Here is a 24,952-nt window from a genome sequence, read left to right as displayed (position 1 = left end):
CAAGTTTAACTGATGTGATTGACCAACATAGAATTTTAATAATGGCTTTACAAGAACTTAGGTACACAGACCAGGGCCCAGTTGAATCAGGAGGTTATCGTCTCTACAAAGGACCTCTGGGACAAATAGTAATGAAGAATGTCCCCCAATTTGGTGTAGGTTTTCTTGTTCATAGTAGCATAATAGACTCAATTGAAGATTTTTCTTCAAACTCTTCGAGGTTGGTAATTCTAACAGTTAAAGTAGGGACTAAAATGTATACTTTAATAAATGTCCATGCACCAACAAATGATAAACAATAAAGATAGAGAAGGAGTTGAAAACTTTTGGGAAGAACTTGATTACATATTATCGAAGATCCCTGATGAGCATATAAAAATCTTACTTGGAGATTTCAATGCTAAAATAGGCAGAGAAAATAAGTATCGCACAGTTGTAGGAAAATGGCCAGCTCATAAATTAACAAACAAAAATGGCCAAAGATTAATTGAACTTTGTGCAGATCTTGGACTCATTTTGGAAACCACCATATTCATGAGGCGACCACATAAACTTATGACATGGAAATGCCCTAATGTAAAATTGGGAGAGTTTCAGATTGATCATGTTGCTATGGATAAAGATTATCATAAAGAAATGTATAATTTCAGAGTCCTCCGTGGGGTAGACATTGACTCGGATCATTATATCTCAAAAATAAAAATCAAGTTAACACCAAAAAGGAAACACAAACGTAATCATCTCAAAGCGAGGGGAAATTATGATCCCAGTTACTTAATAAATAATAAAATATATTTAGAGAGATCCAAAACACTTTTAAATGACAAATTAGAGATGATGATCAACAAACTTAAAACCATAGCTAAAGAAATCGCTCCAATTAAAAGGAGAAAGAAACATGCATGGTGGAACAGGGAATGTGACAAAGCAATTCAAGCAAGGCACAAGGCATGGTTAAATGATCAACAGAGGAAAAAAAGAAAAATCTCGAGAACTAATTAATGCCAGAAGACAAACAGCTAAAGAAATTAGGACAATTAAAAGAAATTATCAAAAGGAAATGCTTAGCACTATAGAGGAAACATTCAATCAGCATAAAACAAGAGACTATTACAAAATATTCAAGCAATATCAATCTAAGTTTACCCTTCCCACACTTATGTTAAGAAATAAAAATGGCACACAATAATCAAGATAATGCTAACATCCTTGCAGAATACTTAAAAGAGTTACATAATTGTGAGGATCCTGTGGAACATTTAGAATTTGATCCTAACCCAAAAAATAAAACTCCATTACAAAAGATTATACCACCAGTTTACAATGAAGTGAAAACAGCAATTAATACACTTAAAAACTACAAAGCAGCAGGAGAGAATCAAATAGTAGCAGATATATGGAAGAATGCTAATAATCAGACTATTCAAAACCTACATAAATACATCATTGATATTTGGAACACGGAGAGGCTTCCCGAGGAATGGAATACAGCGATAATCCACCCGCTGCATAAGAAAGGTGATCGGTCCGATCCAAATAATTATCGGGGGATATCCTTGCTTGATATTATATACAAGATTTTATCCAAGATGATATACACAAGAATCCAAGAACAACTCAACCAAGAACTTGGAGAATATCAGGGAGGATTTTGACCAGATAGACGCTGTCCAGATCAAATCATTAGTTTAAAATGGATAATGAAGCACCAAAGAGTTCGAAGTAAGGGTCTAGTCATCACGTTTGTAGATTTAAAAAAAGCATACAACAGTATTCATTGTGAATCATTATTAAAAAGCCTTAAAGAATTTGGCTTACGCCAAAAACTTGTTAACCTCATTTGTATGACTTTTAAAAATACGAAGGCAAAAGTTAAATTTAGAGGTGAATTGTCAGAATCATTCACTATAAGAACTGGACTTCGACAAGGAGACGGACTTTCACCATTGTTATTTAATTGTGCATTGGAGAAGGTTATGTGTGAATGGAACAAGAAATGCCAACCAACTATCAAGGTCGGTAGAAGTATTAAACTCAACTGCCTTGCTTTTGCGGACGATTTAGCATTACTTGCAAATACAATAGAAGAGGCTAAATTTCAAATTGAACAACTAGAAATTATAGCCAAAAAAAATGGAATTACAAATTTCATTTGAAAAACAGAATTGATGCCAACTTTTAAAGTTGATTTACCAGTTATTCAACTGAACAGTAATAAAGAGATTAAAATTGTTCAGAAATTCAAATATCTTTGGGAAATAATAACATGGAACACAAATGAAAAAGAAGCAATAGAACACAGAAAAACTAAATTTAAACAAGCACGAAGACTTACCTGGCCAACCTATTAAAAAAAATCTTTCGATAAACGCTAAGATGAAATATTATAATTCCATAGTTAAATTAAATGTAAAATCTACAACTTACAAATTACAGAAAACTGATAGAAGAATTCTTAGAACAATTATTAATAAAAAACACCAAGTTGGTGGACAGTGGAGATTGTTGCCTAACAACATTGTCTATCGTGAATGTGAATCAATAATATCTACAATGCGTAAAAGAAGAATTTCCTTTTTCTGTCACATATCAAGATTACCAGACACCAGAATATTGAAACAACTATTTGATTACTTTTTGAAAAATGAAATCAATAATAATTGATTCAAAGAAGTTCCAGATGATTTGGAAGAATTGGGTGTAACTCGGCAACAAATCAAAGACAGAGAAGAGAAGAGGATTTTGAAGAACAAAAGCACAAGACTCAAACTAAAAACAGTTGAGCGGAAACAATATACTGTACCGGACACACAAAGGGCTTCCAGATCCGAGAGGATGTGAAAGTTCTGGGAGAAGAAAAAGAAGAAATTAACTCAAATGTATTGATTTAAGTGGTCCAATGTGGGTGTAAAATATGTAAATAATAATAATAAGAATAATAAACTGTGTGTAACCCATGGGAATTAAAATTAAGACTGGTTACTTGAATGCATTATGTTAAACCTAGAAGTGCCAAGTGTTAAATGCCAGGCCATTTTTGCATGTATTACACATTTACGATTTTAACAAATTTAAGCACGTTTAGATGCAGAAAAGTTAGGCATGCAGCACACCATATTACTCAGAAAGCTTTATTTAAGATGCTTATATAAGTATTAGATCATTGACTTGCTTATCTGGTGCGTATCAGGTGATCAAATATTTGGAAAACTAAAAATTTAAAAAATGTTTTTCATATTTTCAAGTTCACCAATAGTAATAAATAACCACTCATTTTAAAAAATCACTATATACAAAACACGTGAAATTTCTTCTAATTTTTAAAAATATTAAGTTCTCAAAAGTAAAAACAGAAATAAAATCACAAAAGAATAAAATTTTCCGGGCTGCACTCAGTTCCGTCAGCTGCCGAGCACTACTGGGAATCCCTGCCGTGCCTCATAGGCCTCCAGAAATGCTGCAATTTATGAAAACATTCACGGTGCACCCTATATTTATTAGAATGGCATTTTACTTTTTCATTTCGGAGACAGTTACATCAAACCAGGTTCGCATACGAGAAAAGGCCTTCATTTCTCCAGAATGTCTTTTAGTTTTTTTCTTTCACCAAGAGCTTCCAAATCAAATCCGTAAAGAACAAGTAGAAATACATAATAGGTGTACTGTTTCGGGGCGAACAGATCCTAATGCCAGGACCCCTTACACAGAACTTCTTGCAAACATTGAACTCCGCTTCGGGGGGATAAACCCTGCACCTCTTTGGTGTTACAGAAACAGTATCATTCATTGAAACGTCAGCTGGCCTGCTCTATTCATCGGAATCACTTTCACCTTCAGATTCTGGAAAAATATTCTTCTCCGCTCTCAGAAAAATCATCACCAAAAGAAAATATATCGCTGGAAGAGGAAGCATCCCAGTCATTTCAAGAACATTGTGAATATCACTAGAATCACTTAGCTCATCATCAGTGATGAAAGTTTACACTTCAAAAGAAACAATTTAAGAATAAACTCATTCTGTTGAAAGATAATGAAATATATTCACAGAAACTAACAGAAACAGCGAGTGAGCGCGAAGTTACATAGCAACTGAGATCACAGGGGGATAATGAAATAGTAGCTGACTTTATACCTACCCTGACCTTGACTGAGTCATTTCCCGCTAGTGAGGAATGTGTGATGGAAGACTCGTCAATGTCTTAGCGTAATTAAAGGATAAATGATGTTATGACTGGTTAAGCGAATGAATGTACTATGCGTCGCGTGTGCGACGTTGGCATTCTAGTGACACTCTATTGAGTTGCAAGCGCGATGTTTGACAGTTCTAGGGTTAAAAGTTCAAGTAATTCAAGACAAAGAGTAGCAACAGTAACATTAAAAATGAATGAACTATGTACATAACACGTATGCATCAAGGCAAGATTCTAGAATGTAATACACTCTGTTAAAAAGTTGCTTCCAGATAAAGGTTCTTAAAATGCTGATTAAGATTAACACATAGAAGTTGAGCAAGTGTTACATTCTGTTAAAATGTTCAGTTGAGTTGACGTTAAGTTCTGTTCACAAAGACATTAAAAATAATTAAACTATGTACATAAACACATGCATCCCTTCCCTCAGAGCACATGATTTCGTCCTCCCCCCCCCCCACACACACACACATCCGTTCACAGTGGCCAGGTGAAGGTGAGCAGTTGTGAGCAAGCGCTGGTTAAAAATCCAGTGTGCTAGAGGTCGCACAGCACGACAGTTTCACCAAGGACTGCGAGAGGGGTGCGGTGCAGCTGCATTACCTTACAGATCGGTAGCAAGGTGGGTTGCAGTCTTCCAACAAGGATGCGAACGTGTGTTGGACATGTCTCGATCTGGTCACTCACCAGCAAGTGACAAACATGTACATACTGTCCGTGTTAGTGGAGACAGAGCGGAATGAGATGATTAGTGAATTAATGCAAGATACAGGACTGGCGCATTCAACTGTGCTTCATAGCTTGAAGGACCGCCTCAACATGCGGAAAGTTGCATCAAAATGGGTTCCGTGTGAGTTAACGGACATGCAGAAATGGCTGTGATATGATGCTTCTCATACACACTTGCAGTGCTCTGAATGTGAAGGAGAGGACTTCTTATGGCATATCATTGCCACTGATGCGACCTGGGCCAAATCTTATAAACCACAGCTGAAATGCCAATCGTAGGAGTGGCGTCACCACTGGTCACCACGAAAACAAACAGTTTGGCAGACCGCTACCCATGTGAAGGCAATGTGATTCTTGCGTATGATTGCGATGGTGTGATCTTTACGCATACCATTCCTCCACTGCAGACCGTTAATGTGGTGTACTACTGTTCATTTTTGCAAATCAGTGAGCAGCTCTGAGAAGGAAACAGCAACACTTCATGGATAACCCACCTATCATTCTGCATGACAGTGCTAGGGCGCACACAGCAGGAGTTGTGTCTGAATTGTTCATTCGCTGGGTCTGGGAGGTGTTCTTATCACCCTCCCATACTCTCTGGATTTTTAGTTTCTGCGACTTCACGGGAAGCACTTCTGTGCAATTGAGGACGTTTTACAGGCCACCGACTGCTCTCTTCGCACCATCGATAGAATGGGCAGTGCCAATAGGAACCAAAGGCTTCTGCATAGCTGGGAACACATTGCATGAAACACTGGTGACTATATCAAAGGTGTATGAAACTTAGAACCATGTATGTATGCCATGTATCAAGAAATAAAATAGTTGCCAAAACTTAAAAACCAACCATTGTACTTCAAAATGAATGTATCTTATTGAATCTTATTAGTGGATTTATCACAGTAATTCTAATTACTTACCAAGGACAATAATCACACGTGGAAAAAGCACTAACCCTCCCATATTGTGGGTAAAATCAAAAGGCCAGGATCTAATTTTAAAAATTACACTTCAGCTCTCTTACCAATGTTTCATGAAATGAGGACCACAAATTAAAACAAAAATTTAATAAATATATTCTGAAATGACAAGTAACATTGATAAATGAAAATGAGAAAATTAGCATGGTAAAATAGGATGAGGAGTTTGGAATAAAGTTGGAATTCAAGAGGACAAATCGGGGCAAATGTTTGTTTATATGAAGGGAGATGTTCAATAAATTTCCAATTTCTTTGAAATCATTTAAGAAAAGGCTAGGAAACAATAAATAGGAAATCCGCCACTTGGCCGACTGCCCTAAATGCAGATCAGGATTGATTGATTGATTGATTGATTGATTGATTGATTGATTGATTGATTGATATAACAACATTAAAATGAGGTCCGTCAATTATTTAACTTTTATACACTGCGAGTCGGAGTGTGGAATGTTAGAAGTTTGAATCGTTGTGGTAAGTTAGAGAATCTGAAAAGAAAGATGGATAGACTAAAGTTAGATGTAGTTGGTATAAGTGAAGTACATTGGCAGGAAGAACAGGATTTTTGGTCAGGCGACTACCGAATTATCAACACAAAATCAAACAGAGGAAATGCAGGAGTTGGTTTAATAATGAATAAGAAAATAGGGCAGCGGGTAAGCTACTACGACCAGCATAGTGAACGAATTATTGTCATCAAGATAGACACCAAACCAATGCCCACCACAATAGTGCAGGTCTATATGCCTACTAGCTCAGCGGATGATGAGGAAATCGACAATCGACAGAACATATGAAGAGATAGAAGGTTTAATACAATATGTAAAAGGTGACGAAAATCTAATTGTGATGGGAGACTTAAATGCAGTGGTAGGCCAAGGAAGGGAAGGTAATACAGTAGGAGAATTCGGATTGGAACAAAGGAACGAAAGAGGAAGTCGGCTGGTTGAATTCTGCACTGATCATCATTTAGTCCTTGCCAATACTTGGTTCAAACACCACAAACGATGGCTTTATACGTGGACGAGACCTGGAGACACTGGAAGTTATCAAATAGACTCCATAATGACTAGGCAGAGATTCAAAAACCAGGTGTTGGATTGCAAAACTTTCCCAGGAGCAGACGTGGACTCTGACCACAACTTGTTGGTCATGAAATGTCATCTGAAGCTAAAGAAATTGAAGAAAGGAAAGAATACAAAAAGATGGGACCTAGACAAGTTGAAAGAAAAGAGTGTGAGGGATTGTTTCAAGGAACATGTTGCAAAAGGACTCAATGAAAAGGCTGAAGGAAACACAATTTGATAGTCTTGTTTCGCTCAGAGCAGCGATATCAATATTTAGCCTTGCTAGCTCATGGGTAATAAGCGCTGTCCTTCTTTCGGGCCTATTATTGTTCTTCAGGTCAAGTACCTTTCTGACATTCCACGTGCCTACAGTTAAAATTGTGTTCTTCAGTTTCAGTTGATTTTGACCGCATGAATTGGGGCGACCCTCTGAGTGTGGTTTCCCAGATGGGTTCGAATGTGACTACCGATGTTTTGCACATATTTTGTAGGGCGTTCCCCCTTTGGGTTGGGCAGCGGTGATTCTAAATAGGCCTGCCCAGTCATTGATGCAGGACTGGATCTCTGAGTAGTCACAAGTTCTCAGGAAGGCGATCACCACAAATCTATTGCCAACGTGCAGTTCCAGACTAGAAGCTCCCAGTTTCACCCAAAACCTGCTCCCACTATCCTTATCCCATCACCATTGAACTTTTGAATAGAAATTGATATTGCCATTGGCATGACTTTGTTTAAGGTGGACTACAACTTGCCAGGAAGTGGCCCACACACTATGATTCCAGAGCCATTCACCACGGCACATACAGCATGAGACATGTGGGATCAATCACCGGAACTCTAACGAACTGCCGCAGACTCCACAAAACTTGAGTTGCGCCTTTGTAGCCAGTCCATCTGGCATAGCCTCTTCCACTAGCACAGCTGTTGGGAACCAGGATTATTATATTGGTTTCTCTTCCACCTGCTTAACCGTTGAGCGATTTTATACTTGTATTAATCCCCAGTACCTGAGCTGACTCTTCCGCCATCTCCAGAATACCAAAGCACATCTTCTCCACCGTAGATGCCGTTGAGGTCTTCACCCATAACCCAGGGCAAGGGCCCTCAATATTTATGACCCCTGGAGAGGGGGTATCCCAGTACTGTAAAGCTCCCAGAAACTGGGTTACCTGTTGGTCCGCGCGTTGTATTGGGTATTTCAACCAGCCCTACATACTAGAGGGGCCCCCTGTCCGCCACCTGGGGACGTGCTCTGTAGGGGTCAGGTTCCCCTGGTTACTTACTGGAAGTTAACCCCACCCACAATGGCTGAGGTTATTTGCAGAGAATACAACAATAAGCTGCTACTTATTACAGTGAAACTTTGTTAACACATTCCTCATATGTTTTATTGCTTAGTACAATCACATTTTTTCAGCCTTGAAAATATTCTTGTCTATGCCTTGTGGAGTGTGGGCTTCCCTTGATCCCTTGCTCTTAGCCACGGCAGTGTTATCCCTAGGGCCTTTTTATTGAGCGCGCCGCCCTGCTGCTTTTACAAATCTCCCGGCTAACCTAGGGTGCTCTAAATTAAAGTGTAAATACTGTGAAACTATTTATTTAACTGGTGATAAATCTTCATTATTGTCAGTATAATTGCATCAATTACATCGTATTTAAAAGTTTATCTTGACCATCACATAGTGTCGCGTGCAAGTGGTGTGTGGACTAGCGTGGAATCGCTTACGAGCACTCGATTCCACGTGCCGTCACAAATCTGCATTTAAAGTTAAAAACTTCATGATTGTTCTGTATTGAATAGAGAAATAAGATGATGTACAATATTATAGGGAAGGATCCACCTTTCAATACTCCGTAGTAAGTTGAACTAAAAAGTAGTTACAACCTGTTTATTGGGACAAGTTTCAACACATTTCTAGTGTCATCATCAGCCAATTAGCGAAGATCTTAAAACGACTAATATATTGAACACAGGCAAAAAATTAACATTGTATCATATCGTAGCAATTCAGTTAATGTTCAAAACATAATAATCACAGTCAAGAGAGTAAACAGAACATCACTATCTTGCGCCGAAAACAAATATAGTTGAAGTTCATAAGCAGATCAAGTATGCACTTATGTAAAGTCGTTGCTAGGCAGGTCTTGTAGGCATTTGTTTCTCCGGCCGAAGAGTAAAAGGTGACGTGAATGAAGTCTTAGGAAAACAGTGTAGGATTTAATTTCGTCAAATTCAAAGTGGATATATAGGTTTTAAAATAATTTAAAACGTTAAAAAAGAATAAAGCCAAATAAAAATATATTAAAAAATAGGAAAAAATAATGAAAGAAATACGAGGTTCAACTCGAAACAACTTGCCGTAGTAATTGATAAAGAAATGATAAATAGAGAAAGGGGGTGGGGAATGTTTATTAGAAGGTGGTGATGGTGGTGGTGGTTATTGTAATTAGAGGAAATACAATTGGGCAACAATCCTTTATATAACACTAATTCGAGGAAAAAAGAGGAAGAGAACCGACACTTCGAAAAATGAAGATATCGGTTAAAGGAAGACAAGGGCCACGAAGGGCGTGCAAATGAAAGACTCCCTAGCCCTCGCAAACCTAATAGCATCGGGGTCGGAAAAGAACAAGAGTTGACCAAGGGAGGTCGGACAGGATAGATGAAAGTGAGGAGCCTGGCACAAGTAAATGGAAGCAATGCCAGGACTCAGCTAAGGGCCCCGTGGTCGCCAACCCACGCTCCGAAGTTCAGAGCCCCTGGGGGATGGAGGGTGGGAAGGAAAGAAAAATGGAAGGGATCCGATACTTCGAAAAATGAAGATATCAGCCAAAGGAAGACAAGGGCCACGAAGGGCGTGAAAATGAAAGACTCCCTAGCCCTCGGAAACCTAATAGCGTCGGGGTCAGAAAGGAACAAGAGTTGACCAAGGGAGGTCGGACAGGATAGATGAAAGTGAGGAGCCTGGCACAAGTAAGTGGAAGCAATGCCAGGACTCAGCTAAGGGCCCCGTGGATTGTTGCCCAAATGTATTTCCTCTAATTACAATAACCACCACCACCACCATCACCACCCTCTAATAAACGTTCCCCACCCCCTTTCTCTATTTATCATTTCTTTATCAATTACTACGGCAAGTTGTTTCGAGTTGAACCTCGTATTTCTTTCATTGTTTCTTCCTATTTTTTATTTTTTTTTATTTTTTTATTTTTTTTATTTTTTTTTTTTTTTTTGCCAGGGGCTTTACGTCGTACCGACACAGATAGGTCTTATGGCGACGATGGGATAGGAAAGGTCTAGGAGTTGGAAGGAAGCGGCCGTGGCCTTAATTGAGGTACAGCCCCAGCATTTGCCTGGTGTGAAAATGGGAAACCACGGAAAACCATTTTCAGGGCTGCCGATAATGGGATTCGAACCTACTATCTCCCGGATGCAAGCTCACAGCCGCGCGCCTCTACGCGCACGGCCAACTCGCCCGGTCCTATTTTTTAATATATTTTTATTTGGCTTTATTCTTTTTTAACGTTTTAAATTATTTTAAAACCTATATATCCACTTTGAATTTGACGAAATTAAATCCTACACTGTTTTCCTAAGACTTCATTCACGTCACCTTTTACTCTTCGGCCGGAGAAACAAATGCCTACAAGACCTGCCTAGCAACGACTTTACATAAGTGCATACTTGATCTGCTTATGAACTTCAACTATATTTGTTTTCGGCGCAAGATAGTGATGTTCTGTTTACTCTCTTGACTGTGATTATTGTGTTTTGAACATTAACTGAATTGCTACGATATGATACAATGTTAATTTTTTGCCTGTGTTCAATATATTAGTTGTTTTAAGATCTTCGCTAATTGGCTGATGATGACACTTGAAATGTGTTGAAACCGGTCCCAATAAACAGGTTGTAACTACTTTTTAGTTCAACTTACTACGGAGTATTGAAAGGTGGATCCTTCCCTATAATATTGTACATCTTCTTACAAATCTGTATGGCAATCCATATCAACCGAGTGGTAAGCCCCGGTGTTACATATTTATGAACGAGCAATAGGACTCTTAGAAGTTCAAAATACTCTGTTACATCTTCAGTGTTCTCCCTAGGACCCTTTTAATGGGCACACTGCTCTGGTGTTTTTACAGACCATCTGGCTAATATAACCTAGATATATGCTAGTTACATATTTGAGTCATTGGGTGCTCCAAATTATCATGTAATTACTGTAAAACTGTTAAATGAAATAAAAAATCATTATTGTCAGCATAATTGCATCAATTACATCAGAGATCAAATGTTTAGGTCGACCACCATAGTATTGTGCGCTAGCAGGATCTGGATTACGTGGAATCGCATGCAAGTCCTCTATTCTACATGACGTCACAAACCCATATGGTAGTGCACATGTCCATAGCAACCGAGTGGTAGGCTTAAGCCCGTTGTTACATGATTTGGAAGAAGCAGTAGAACACTTGAAGTTCAAAATATTCTGTTATGTCTTGTTCGTGATAATAACACTAAAACAGTACAGTTTTGCTAATGTTTTTATCTGTCTGGTATTTTATTGTTAATGCCTGAGGGGAATGATGTTTTCTTCATATTGAAGTTTTACATACTATTCCCTGCCCGGGTACTCATTCCTGCCACCTGGCTGACGAAAATTTCTGGGGAGAATACTGTACGGGATGGGTGAACGTAGAACAAGTAGCTCGATCGTCAAGCGTGTTGAGTTTGTGAATACTGTAACCCTTTGTTCCTGTGGATTTGTATATTCAGTGTTCTGATAAGAAATGTGACATATAGAAGCAAAATGTGGTTAAATCATTAACTAATGAATACAAAATTCAAATACAGTCAAAACCTGTTATAACGACTCTGAAGGAACCGCCAATTAACGGTCGTTATAGGTGATAATCGCACAAAGCAATCTTTTTTTCTTTCTTTCTAAACATGTCATATCTGTAAATTTTAGGCTGCTCACTTACATGGTTAATTAACGGAATAAAGTTAAAATTCAAAAAAACATAAGTGAAATAACCACTGTATTTGCAATACAGTGTTTGTGATGTGTGACAGAAGAATTTTTCTTCTAATGTTTACACAGTACGTACAGCAATAATATGTCAGCAAAATATAAAATAATAAGTGAGGAAAGAAATAGCAGCACTGCAAATTGATCAATAATGTCACACACGATCTTGGATAATAAGTGAGATGTTCTCTCTGCCCTTCCAAATTGTAGAAATCTTTGAGAGTGGTGCACCTGATTCCTGTTCAGTGGTGATGTTTGTTTCCCTATTTTGTAATCACTGTAGGCCCTATTACGTGGGACTTTTCTTCAATATTAAACTCTTTCCCTTTCTTTTGTGATATCTTCAGTTATGCTTGCCTTGACTATTTAACACAGTGATTTGAAATCTACAGTCTGCTGAAAACAAGAGTTTGAAAATGACTATTTAACACAGTGATTTGAAATCTACAGTCTGCTGAAAACAAGAGTTTGAAAATAAGCTTTGCATTGTGTCAGCAATCCCCAAACACGTAACAAACAAATATCAACATTGGTCATTATACATTTCTCAGAAAGTGTGATAAAAATACGCTGTTTTATATGATATGTCGTAAAAAGTGATATCGTACTAACTGATTTTTTAAGTACCGTGTTTATGCAGGATTTAGATGGGACCATTAGATTTCGCCTTTACATCCAATACACTGTTAAAAGCGATGTTACAATAAACAGTTTTGACTGCACTTCAAATAGGCATGATTGTCCCCAGCGGAAATGTGTTAACTGATGTTTCACTGTATTTTAAAGTGGCAAATCTCACTGAAAATATTATGATGTAACATTCATAGCATATGTCTCTTTTCTCCAGGAATTCAGATCATACTGTCCTTTCTCTCTTTACTTTCTGCAACAGGTTTAATATCCTCCGTCACCCTAATACACTGTACTCAGAACTCAAAACTGTATGAAAGACTAATGCAGTAATAGTGATAATCTTTAAATCACTATAACAATGATTTGTTATTAAACAGTATCCTCCTTATTCAATATATTATGGTTAATGTGAATTTAAACAGCTAAAATTTGACATATATCATAGTTGAAAATATTTTAAATTAAGTCAAGAATGATGTTGTGAATGCTAAAACGTTCTTAAGAAAAAAACACTACTTTTTAAAAGCATGAACCTTTTCTTAATAACAGCATTTTAACATTCTCATCATTCTTACATCATTTTAAAATATTTTTAACTATGATTTATGTCAATTTTTAACAGTCTACTGAAAATGATCCAATTAGGATTGAAACATGTAGGCCTATAGATCTGACAAAATAATGTAAAATATAAGCTTTTTAAATTCACATTGTACCATAATGTATTGAATAAGAAGGATACTGTTTAATAATAAATCAAATGTCAATACGGAAACATGAAGTTTATATTTTGTGGTGAGGCTAACACAGTTCAAGAACGACTGACATAAACCACGGGTAAATTGTGAAGTCACGTGCTGAAATTACCCTTTACTGTTGGGTGAATGTATAAGGTGAGTTTTTGAATGACAAGCGTCATAGATAAGGCAAGTTATAGATCAATTATTGGTGTCAAACTTCTTTGGGAAAAGGCCAGTTTTGATACATAACCAAGAAGGCAATGCTATTTCTAACTCAGTTTAAAAAAACTGGATAAGACAAGTTTTGGAACAGACTGCCTCAGTTATAATACAGAGTGAATCAGAACTATCCTGAAAAAAAAAAAGAAAAAAAAAAAATCTGGGATGCTCTTTGTGTTATGTTAAGAATGGTGGTGGAATCAGATTGGCAGAGAAAATTTCTCTCTTTGAGAAAATGAGTTTACTTTGTTACTTCCAAGCATGCAATTCAAATTGACGAACTTGCCGTATTTGCTATGTCAGAGGGCCAGCTGCTGCCTGTTGTTGTGTGTCAGAGAAGAGAAGTGGCAGACAGAGGTAATGCTCGGTGCGAATGCACAAGTTTCTTGTTCATTTTGCAATGTCACTTTCCAGCCCCAGGAGTGTACAGTTTGTGTAGAACAAGCCCATAGAAAGAGAGGATAGACTTGTGCCAAGAAAGCAGGCAGCTTTCCAGGTCGTTTGCGGCACACCACATATCCTGAACAGAGTCCAATGGTCACCACTACACTACACTACACTACACTACACTACACTACTACACCGTTTTGAACTGTGCATTGAAGTACAAGGGGGCATATTGAACATTTACTGTAATGAAACCATTGGGCATATTGTTTCCTTCGTCCAGAATTTCATTCCATTTTCAATGTTGTGAGTGAAGGAATACACAATCGTGAGGCGGCAGCGTTGCATCGTCGAGCATGTTGAATAATAAAGAACGTTACTGTGACCAACAGACAGGTAGAGGAACGATTTGGTGCATTCCTTGACTGACAAGTGTGTCTTAATTATACTGTGTGCGCGTGCGCGCGCAATGATTTTACTAGAGAAGTCTGTATAGTTTGATTGCACGTATTGTTACTTGTGATAGGACGGAGCATGACAACGCATGCTTTGTATAATTTTTCCCAGCTAGTCTTAAAGAAAGAAGCAGCCAAGTCAAGATCACTCTGAGGGTCCCATATACCATTTTGTGCATAAAACAGATCTGCACAACACGTACCAAAATTCTGATGTGATGCCTTGGCTTCTCATGTTCCTTCTCCCACTGTATTCCTTTCATGCTGACAAGTCATTGGACCCGGCAGCTATGATTCTACCTGCCCAAAGGCTTGTTTTCTCACTGCTATTTCTCAGATTCCATGTACGGACTTTTGTCACAAAGTTAACATTGAATTATTTATATTGTTGGTCCAAAGAATTAATTCTGAAGCCCTTAAAATAGGATGAAACGTGTAATATAAGTAATAGTATTGATTGGCTTTTTTAATATTAACTCCTTTTAAATGGAGGAAATTCAAAAAAGTGAATAGATGATGATGATGATGATGATGATGATGATATTTATTTATTTATTTATTTATTTATTTATTTATTTATTTATTTATTTATTTATTTATTTATTTATTTATTTAACTGAGCACAGCTCCAATTGCTACAGACTACAAATGATTTTCAAAGTAAACACAAAAATAGAAAAAGAAATAAATCCAAATAAATTTCTATATATAAAACTGAAACAATTGAAACTTAAAAAAGTGATTTTTTTTTTTTTTTTTTTTTTTTTTACAAATATGAAAGTACAATGGGAATTTGTTATTGTACAATAGGTACTAAAGAGAATATGTAACAGAATAATGGTATAAATTAATAAAATATAACTACATAATTAATACCAATGAAAATTCTTCACCGAGCAAGTGGCTGTGCAGTTTGGGTTAGCTGTCAGCTTGCATTCCATAGATAGTGGTTTTCTCTAGTTTTCCATTTTCATACCAGGCACACTCATATCCCATCGTCGCTATAAGACCTATCTGTGTGGGTGCGATGTAAAAGAAATAGGAAACAATTTATATATATATACACACACGTTAGGATTGGGCAGAGCGTGCTGTTAGATATTTCCCGCCGTTTCATCAGTAATGCTCACGCTGTCGGAGCAATAGGTGCATCCCTCCACTGCACTGCTCGTTAAGGAGTTACAGTAGCAGAAATTTGCCAGACATTGACTGCACAGTTTGGTGATCAAACATTGTCAAGGATGCGTTTGTTTGCCTGGCATAAAAAGTTCAAGGAAGGACGAGAACGTGTGGAAAGTCAGCAACATAATCACCGTCCTCAGACCAGCATTACAGACGAAAACATTAGTGCAGTTAAAGACATTATTGACGACGATCGATGGGCAAGAGTATCGGAAATTGCAGAACTAATCGGAATCAGTTACGGGAGCTGTCAAGCAATTATCACAAACGACCTACAGTTCCGTAAAGGGTGTTCCAGATGGGTCCCTCGCCTTTTGACCGAAAATCTGACGTTGAGACCTTTGGAGGTCTGTCAAGAGGCTTACAGCAAAGTTTGCGGAAGAAGATGATGCATTTTTGAGTCGGATCATCTCCTGCGATGTAACATGGGTCCACCACTACACTCCCGAATCCAAACAAGCCAGTAAGGAGTAGCGGAGGAAACTGGAGGCAGTACCTGTGAAAGCCAAGACTCGACTGTCAGCTGGCAAGGTTCTTGCAACCGTTCTTTTCGATCGGCGAAGCTTTTTGCTGATTGATATTTTGCATGAGCGACGCACAATCAATGTTGCTTACTAATGCGAGCTGTTGAACAAGGCGAGGGTTGCATATCGCCGCAAAAGAGGAGACCAGCCGATTCGATAGGTCATCCTCATCCACGACAATGCATGGCCCCATACTGCAGCTCTGACTCTCTCCAAGCTACAGGAATTGTACTGAACTACACTTGATCATCCTCCTTACAGCTCGGACGAATGATTTTCAAAGTAAACAGAAAAATAGAAAAATAATTATTTCCATTTGTTCGGACCGCTTGAAGAAGCTCTAGGACGGCAACGATTTGAAGATAAGTGTGGAAGACTTTGTGTGAAACTGGCTGGTGACACGACTATGTTCATTTTATGATGAGGGCTTAAAAATGTTGCTCATACACTGGGACAAATGCATTTCCAAAGCAGGAAACTGTGTGTAAAAATAAATAATTGCCTTGTGTTTTTCAATAAATGAATTTAAATAAGAAATAAAATCCCGTTTATATTTGATTCCCCTCGTACTAACATATTATAAGTTTTATGCATTCTTATTGAAGACGAGTCCTTATTTGCCAGTGTGCATGAAGTGTACAGTAAAATGTTTGATGCGCACACACAGTGTAAGATGTGAAAATCGTCCTTATACTTTCGTACTCAGCTACAAAGGTGCAGACATTCTAAAGTGGAGTCATCTAGGTGAATTGTTTACAAATTTTGACATTCCGTTTTTGCTGCTGTCCAGCAATGAAAGCAGAATATTTACTTGGTGGTTTTTATGAGCAAGTGAGTTTAATTTTGTCAGGTGACACACCACCAGAGACCTTTTAATGATGACTTGGATTGCCAAGATTTTTGACAGCTCTTAAAAAATTGACCACCTCAGCTGGGGTTGAACCCACAGACTTGGGATCATGAGTTGGATGCACTACCACTGATCCTCTGAAGCAGTTTAGTCTGCAGCTGAAAATCATCCTAATCTAGAATTGAGTTCCATATAGAAAAGTAGGAACATCGAAAGGAACGTACAATAGAATAAATACAGTGATAAATCAGTGGGGAAAGAGGGAGACATAGAAAAAGAAACTTGAAAGTAGAAGGACAATTTCCGCATCTTCTTACACTGCTGTCTTCAAATAGATTGACTTTCTCCTCATCAATCCTAGTTGTTCTACATCCATTTTTTCTCAGCTGCCCATTTATAATTGGTCACTCAGTTTTGGTTTTGGAGTTCTGTGGAGTGTGGTACATTTATCAGACGAGTATATGAAGCATCCAGATGCAGGATTTTAAAATAATGTTGTTCCCATCTCTTTTACACTGAAATATGTATTTTATTGCAGTGTTCAGTCCCTGAGCCAAGAACAGTTGCGTCAGATCGCTACAGTACTCCAGCAGCAACACCTTGAATCTGCACCACGGACTAAAAACGTCCTGTATGATGCAGAAACTAATACCCGTATTATCTACAGGTACGATTCTCATTCACAAATCTTGTATCTCTTCATATGTTAACAAATGTAGAATTTCATTCAGTGTAACTATGTAGATTTGTTATGAACCATTCAGTACATTCAGTGGCTGCCTTGCTGAGGCGGTAAAGGTGTGCTCGGTTCACCGAGAAGGACGTGGGTTCGATTCCCCGTCAGAAAGTCGAAAAATTTAAGAAACAAGATTTCCACTTCCGCAGGTGCTAATGCTCGTGAGGCTAATGGTTCTGAGATTCACTCAGCCTACACCAAAAATGAGTACCAGGTTAATTCCTAGGAGCAAAAGCAGTCTGTCTTAGAGCTAACCACTCTACCCCATCAAATGCTGAGGTTGTGGATAGTGAAAACCTTCACCTTCCACCCCTCCAAAGGGCCTTCATGGTCTGTATGGAGATGACTTTGCTTTGTTTTTGCATTCAGTACATTCATCTTGATAATTTTATGTGTTTCACTTCAGTAATAATAGTTACTAGGGATTATTCACAGTCATTTTAAAATGTAGATGTGATCAAAACCCAAGAATGGAAAAGGGTGGAGATATATGGTTTTCTAATTATGGTGGTGCTCATTTACATTTCTCAGATTCATAATCTGATGTTTCTCTATTATATAAATAAGAATATATTTATTTGTGCATAAGTATTGGAAAGGAACAAATAAATGACAAATCAAGTTATATACGAAGTGTCAGGAGGAAAATCCAGGTTAAGTCAACTTCCTTCAGAACTTGGCAAGAACAAAATATTAATTTCAAAATATTGTCAGATATACTAATAAAAATTACAAATAAATGAATAACTGAAGCTTGAAATGTAGTAAACTGAATTAAGCTTGGTCCGATGCCCAGTATGAAGGCTTCGCCGAAAGTTTTTAGCAGCCCATAAACCGTAATTATGAGGATAATGGGATTCTTTTCATTTGAAAGAGCGATGTTTCTTGACCTTGGTACATGCGTGCGCAACCCCTCCCAGTGGTGGTACCTCCACAGCGTGGGAAAAGGGCACAGGCAGGCTGAGTCAGACATGGTGCAAGATGAATCTGTTGCGGCGCTATTTTCACGCAATGAATTTTTACTATTATAAAAAGAATTTAAAGCCTGAAGAATGCAATTCTTCTTTGCTGCAGGTTTTTGGTGAGGCTTTCCCTTCTAGGGCCACAGTTGGAAATTGGTTTCACGAGTTTCTCGTCCTGGTCGCCCAGCAACAGCTGTGAGTCAGGAAAACATTGATGCTGTGAGGAAAATGATCAAAGGAGATCCGCATCGTACATTTTGTGACATTCAAGGGACCCTAAATATTGGGTCAACAGCAGCACAGACCATTGTTCACTATTATTTAGACCTTACCAAGAGATGTGCCCGTTGGGTGCCACATTCCCTGACAGAAAGCCAAAAGGAGGCAAGAGTGGACTGGTGTTGTTTCATGCTAGAAAATTCAATGGAAAGTAGTCCCAAGACACCTACAATTTTGTTACAGGTGATGAAATATTGGTCTACCATTATGACCCTGAAATGAAGAGACAGTGTTCTGTGTGGTGCTTTCCAGGGTAGGAACCTCCCATAAAAATTCAGCAAAGTCAAAGCTCTGGAAAGAAGATGGTGTCAACTTTTTTTTTTCTTTTTTTAATACGAAAATGGGGCATCTCACCTCTGTGATCTTGGACACACATTTTACAGTCAATGCTGAATGGTACATGAATGATTGTCTTTCTGAAGTCCTCGCCACATGGAGGTCACAGCACCCGAAGTCCAAGAGTGGGCAACTTCTGCTGCATCACGACTAAGTGACATCCCAAAAGAAGCTTGGACTGAGACATTTTCTAAATGATTTCAGGGAATGGAAGAATGTACACTTGTTAATGGAGAGTATTTTGAAAAGTTATAATTGTTGTTTTGCAGATAAATATTTTTCTCATGCTCTGCTAAAATCTTTTGGAATAGCCATCGTATATCACTCCTAACTTAATTTTGACAAAGAGTTGACTTACCTGTCTTTTCCTCTGACCTTTAAATTAGAAAGATACATACGGGACATTCCATGTCAGATCAGACAAAAACTTCAAAAATATAACTGGTTTTTAAATAGACATAGAAAAGCTGCAGTCAGTCGCTTGCAGAAAAGTCACTCATATCATCATGTAATATTATTTTTCATAACTTCTAAGGTCCTTATTTAAACGATCTTGAATGACGTTCTATTTTCATACATATTAAAATAGGCTTTTATATGAAATTGTGTGGGTTGTTCTCACTATTCATTAGAAAATCATTAAAATTTTATTTTTATTCCAAAATGGGAAAAAATATTGGAATAAGTCAGTACTTTTAGTTTTGGCAGTTGAAATAAATCTGCATTGTCAGATTTATGGGGCTGTGAATGATATACAAAGAAAAAATTAATGTACAGTAGTACTGCAATTAAAAGAAATTATGCTAACTGTACCCCTGACATCCACACAATACAGTTGATAAGCTATCGGAAGCAACAGTATTTATTGTATTACAATGATTACTATGGTTGATTGAGCTCCCTCAAGAATTGCGTAGCTATTCAACAAGTGGGCGGCAAATCAGCGCATATTTAGCCGAAATATGCAAGGATTGCTTTTTGTTGTCGGTTACAGTTTGTGTAGGTTTACACAAAACTGTGATGTGTGTTTTGAAAACTAAACAAATTCACTTTCATACCATTACAGGACGAACCCTGAAGATCTGTAAATGCTGTGTGTCTCCTGCTTTAAAGAGGAAACCATAGCGACTTTCAAAATATTTTTTTAATGTTAGAAAGCAGGTTGCTTTCCTTACCGAGCTCGAAGTTGCTATTACATAGCAGTCTGCCAAGCCCATTGAAATGCACACCCCCAACTGACAGTATGACAACATTTTCACTCCATTCATTACATGTACTGGCTATGTAATGAATGGCATTACGAGCATCTCTCATACTTCAGTCACTTTCATATTATCAAAGCCAAGGGTGTGGCTGGGACAGGTCAATAAGAGTAACTAATTTGTTCTAGCCCATACCAGACGACATAGTGCACTGTAAACACTATGCTTCGCCAGGAAAGAAATTAAGGCCCTATCTTCAATAGCTTTTTCATAATGCTTCTGTAGATGATTGACTGGCTAATAGAGGAAGCTGATGTTATGCAGAAATGAATATCTCAAACCTCCCTATTTTTCTAATATATTACTTCTAAATTTAAAAAATAATGCCCAATTTTAGCTGTCTTATTTCACATGTTCCCCGTATACGTAATAGGATAAGCCAGGTACCTCGTCTGTGTTTATTTATGCATAGTATAAGAAGGTTGCTTGGAAGTGAATTATCATGTAAAGAAAGTTCAGTATTGATACGGAAGTGCTAGGCATGAAAGTAATTTATTCCAAGTCATTATGATCATTATTATGACACAGGGTGGTGTACCCTGAAGACTTGGACCTGCGAGAGTCAAAGTCGCCAGCGGATGCTAAGTTAAACAGTCTCGCCAACAGCAGTGGACGAGGCCGAGGACGCCGTGGACGCCCACCAAAGTCGAGTATCAGAGGCGGATTAGGACGTGGTGGGATGGATTCATCTGTTTCCTCTGGAAGAAAGCCAGGTATCTCTTCTGTTGATCTAGACCTGGATGAAGATCGGTTACTTGACGACACTTCCAAGGTGAGTCCCTCGATATGTGAGAAAATTGTCCTCTTCTTTTGAAGTATCTCTTTCACAAAATGGGAATACACATTTCTTTAAGGACAGTGTTGAACTTTCTGTGAGCGAAAAAGTTGTGAATCTTCAAGTTGATGAAATTCTTGTAAAAGGAACTGAAAACTTTAACAGCAGACGGTTGTTAGGAATTGCCAGAAATAAAACAGCATTTTAGTTTCTTCAGCCTTTGGTCAATAACATTTATTCCGGTTAAACAGCTTCCAGTGTCAGATTTGGCAACAATGTGTAAAGGTGTCGTACAAGAAATACACTTATGGACTGAAAACATTGTGTGTCTTAACTGACAATGTAGTGAATTTTGTAATGTTTCGTGAATTTACTAAATATTCAGGAAGTAGTTACTCTTTTCAAACTGAAAATTCTATCACAAAAACTTTTGTTCTCTATGATTTTCTATGTATTCAGAAACATTCGCTGGGAAATAATTCTTAGACAAGTGTAAAAACAAAAGAAATTACAGATTGTCATAAGTCCATTGGGCAAACCAATATGGTATGCTATAAATGAAGAAGTATTTAATAATATTGTGTGTATTGAGTGCTCACAGACTTCTTAAATATTAGGTTAAAGCTTACAAGACTATCTCACAGCGATGTAGGTCAACAGTCATCCATCGTTATTTTGAAATACAAGTAGTTGGGTCTTGATTTTATCTGCTGCTGTATCTAGTTAAGGGTTGGTGACCACCTCCCTCTTGTGACTTAGTGTAGGCCAGGCATTACTAGAGATGGCTATGCCTAATGTCAGTGACCATGTAATATACTTCGCTTCCCATTTGGCTTGTCTTTTTTTCAGATTCAGCTCCGAATTTGCCCTGGCATGAAACAACTGGCAATAACCTTTTGTACTTCTGCATTAGCCTACACTCTGGTTTATTTTTGCTGTGTTGGTTTTTTTTTTTTTTTACAGAATACTTTACACCTCAGATTAAGGACAAAAAGTGTAATTATTAATTACTGTTCTTTAAAGCTGCATTACGCTTCAATAGTGGTGCATTACCATGGTGTCGGCTTCATATTTGTTTTTAACTGTATCAAATTCCTGCCTTAGTTTCTTAATTTCTTGCTCTTTTGATTCAGTAGTTGATTCAGGGATTATAATTTCATCCAGTTTTGGTTTCTTTATTGGCAACAAACTTTTCGGAGGGGAGTGTGTTCTTTTGAAACCTTCCCTTTTTTCCTTCCTTTGATTGCGTTCATTTTCAAGCTGCAATAGAAAAATACATACTGGCTATCTATTTGGGAAAAGTTTTAAAATTCTGAATTAAAACTATAATTAACAGGTTTAATGCTTACGGGAACTTACGATTTCAACTTCTTTTTTCAGTGGCAACCCTAAAAGTTCATTCTTTAAATCTGCTCTTTAATAATTCTCAGGAAGGAATTGAATGGAACATACACGTGCGCTATCAGCATTTGTGTTGTCTTTGCTATTGTATCCCACAACCCATTCCATTTTAATTTCCTTCATCATCATCATCGTCATCGATTTTCCGCTCCAGCAAGCCCCATAGTATACGAGCCTCTTCCAGTTTGTCCTATCCATCCACAGCTGATGTTCTACTTTTTGCTCCCATGTTACATCATGTTTGGCAAGTTCTTTGAAAATTTGCTTTTCCCAACTATCACAAGGCCTCCTTTTGGGCCTCTTTACCAACAAAATTCCTTTCATAGTATGCTTTTGGTGTCCTAATTGGAGTCATCCTTCTCATATGTCCATACCATCGTAATCTGCTTAATTCTAAGATTTCCAACAGACTCCTGTCCAATCCAAGTTGTTGCCGAATACTTTCATTCCTTATTTTGTCTCTCCTCCTCTTTTGCAGACATGACCAAAGGAACTTGATTTCAGTGTCTTGTAGGTGACTTTGTGCAGGTCTGATCAACGTTGCTGCTTCCAGTCCATTTGTAAAAATTGGTAAAATATATGTTTTGTACAATGTGAGCTTGCAAGCTTGAGGAAATGAGTAGGGATGGGGCAAGTGGTTGCTTTCCAGTATCATGTTCCTGTGTATCCGTTACACTGTAGTATTAGGTTGGAGTATTAGGATATAAAAGTAACATAGGCCTAATACAAGTTGCAGATCAACTTTTGGAAAGAACATTCCTTATACCTGATGTCTCTTGCAGCCCCTAACCGTACCTTAGTAAGTACTTATAAATAGCAATATTATATCTTCATCTCGCTTTCGACTCTCCTACTGTCCCTTTCGCTAGCTCATCACTCTCATTCTTAACTATTCCTAGAAAAATGTTTGCAATTACCCATTTACATTCCGAGAATCAATACTTCGAAACCTTCATGTATAAAAAGCGCCGTGGCTGCTATACGCATTGGTGTTCTGTGTTCGTAGATGTCGAAGGATCTGTAGTTAAACCGACATTAGGACCGGACTTCATAAAATATGTTGATGAACGAGTGTGATGAACACGTCAGATGCCGTCTGAATGGGTCATGAGAAAATAGCCGTAGCAGGCAAGACGTAAGCAGAGTTTAATCCAGTACTTCTTTATTTGTTTTGTTAAGTTGCACCGACACAGACCGATCTTATGGTGACACTGGGATAGGATAGGACAGGACTAGGTTGGAGTCAACCGTGGCCTTAACTGAGGAACAGTCCCGGCATTTGCTTGATGAAAATGGGAAACCACCGAAAAACATCTTGGGGACTGCCAGCAGTGGGGTTCGAATCCACCACCTCCCGAATACAAGCAAACAGCTACGTAACACACACCGTGTAGCCAACTTGCTCCGTAAATCCAGTATAAAATGCTCCAAAATCGTATTTTGTCATTTACAGAAGGTTGTGGGTATGTGCTAAACAACAGTGTCCAGCGTCCTATTTTTTCCTCTGTAGGCCTATATCACTTCTCTTTTGTACTGGTAAAAATTATGCTGACAGCTTTTGTTGCACTGCCTCACAGGTTGCAGTCGATGACGACATTTCAGGACACACAGATTCACGTGATGGGACTTGCGATAGCTTTTCAGGACCTGATATTTGAGTACCATGTACTTTATCAGAACTAAATTAACCGGTAGAACTTTTAATTTTTTTAAATTATTATTATTATTATTATTATTATTATTATTATTATTATTATTATTATTATTATTATTATTATTGGGTACCTTATTTCAACGCGTTTCTAAGAACCGTTTTTTCTGTAATTGAGTTTTTGTCCACATAAATCGTAAATCCACTCACTTGTTGTCCAGAACACGGAGTGAAACTCGAGATGAACGGTAGGAAGACCACGTGTAACTGTTCCGAGGAACTACGCTACTGTATGTATTACCACCAATAACCCTAATACAAAGCACTTCGAATAACTAAAGAATAACTATAACCGACCAGCAAGTAACAGGATAGGCATATCAGTACTGCCACTAAACTGTTACAAAAGTATCGCTCGCGCCTGCGCAGTAGTGCACGCTTAAAGTGAGCTACTATGCTTCCTAATATCCATTAGCCAATCAGAAACTCCCTACCCTTCCCTTGGTTTCGCTGAGACAGTTACTTTTGTATTAGGATCTCCGGAGGAACATAATATTTCTG

General features: G+C 37.9%; 1 protein-coding gene across 1 annotated transcript in view; it reads left to right on the top strand.

Annotated features, from left to right (window-relative positions):
• Positions 1-24,952, top strand: part of LOC136883500 (platelet binding protein GspB) — a 133,377-nt gene that overhangs the window by 31,204 nt on the left and 77,221 nt on the right. The window contains exons 2-3 of the mRNA XM_067155849.2: positions 17,528-17,656; positions 21,093-21,336. Coding sequence (XP_067011950.2) covers positions 17,528-17,656; positions 21,093-21,336 — 373 coding nt within the window. The remainder of the gene's footprint in view (positions 1-17,527; positions 17,657-21,092; positions 21,337-24,952) is intronic.

This window comes from Anabrus simplex, chromosome 11, assembly GCF_040414725.1.
Source record: "Anabrus simplex isolate iqAnaSimp1 chromosome 11, ASM4041472v1, whole genome shotgun sequence".
Taxonomy (NCBI): Eukaryota; Metazoa; Arthropoda; class Insecta; order Orthoptera; family Tettigoniidae; genus Anabrus; species Anabrus simplex.
The sequence above is the reverse complement of the archived record's forward strand: the minus strand, read 5'-3'. Positions and strand labels throughout refer to the sequence as shown.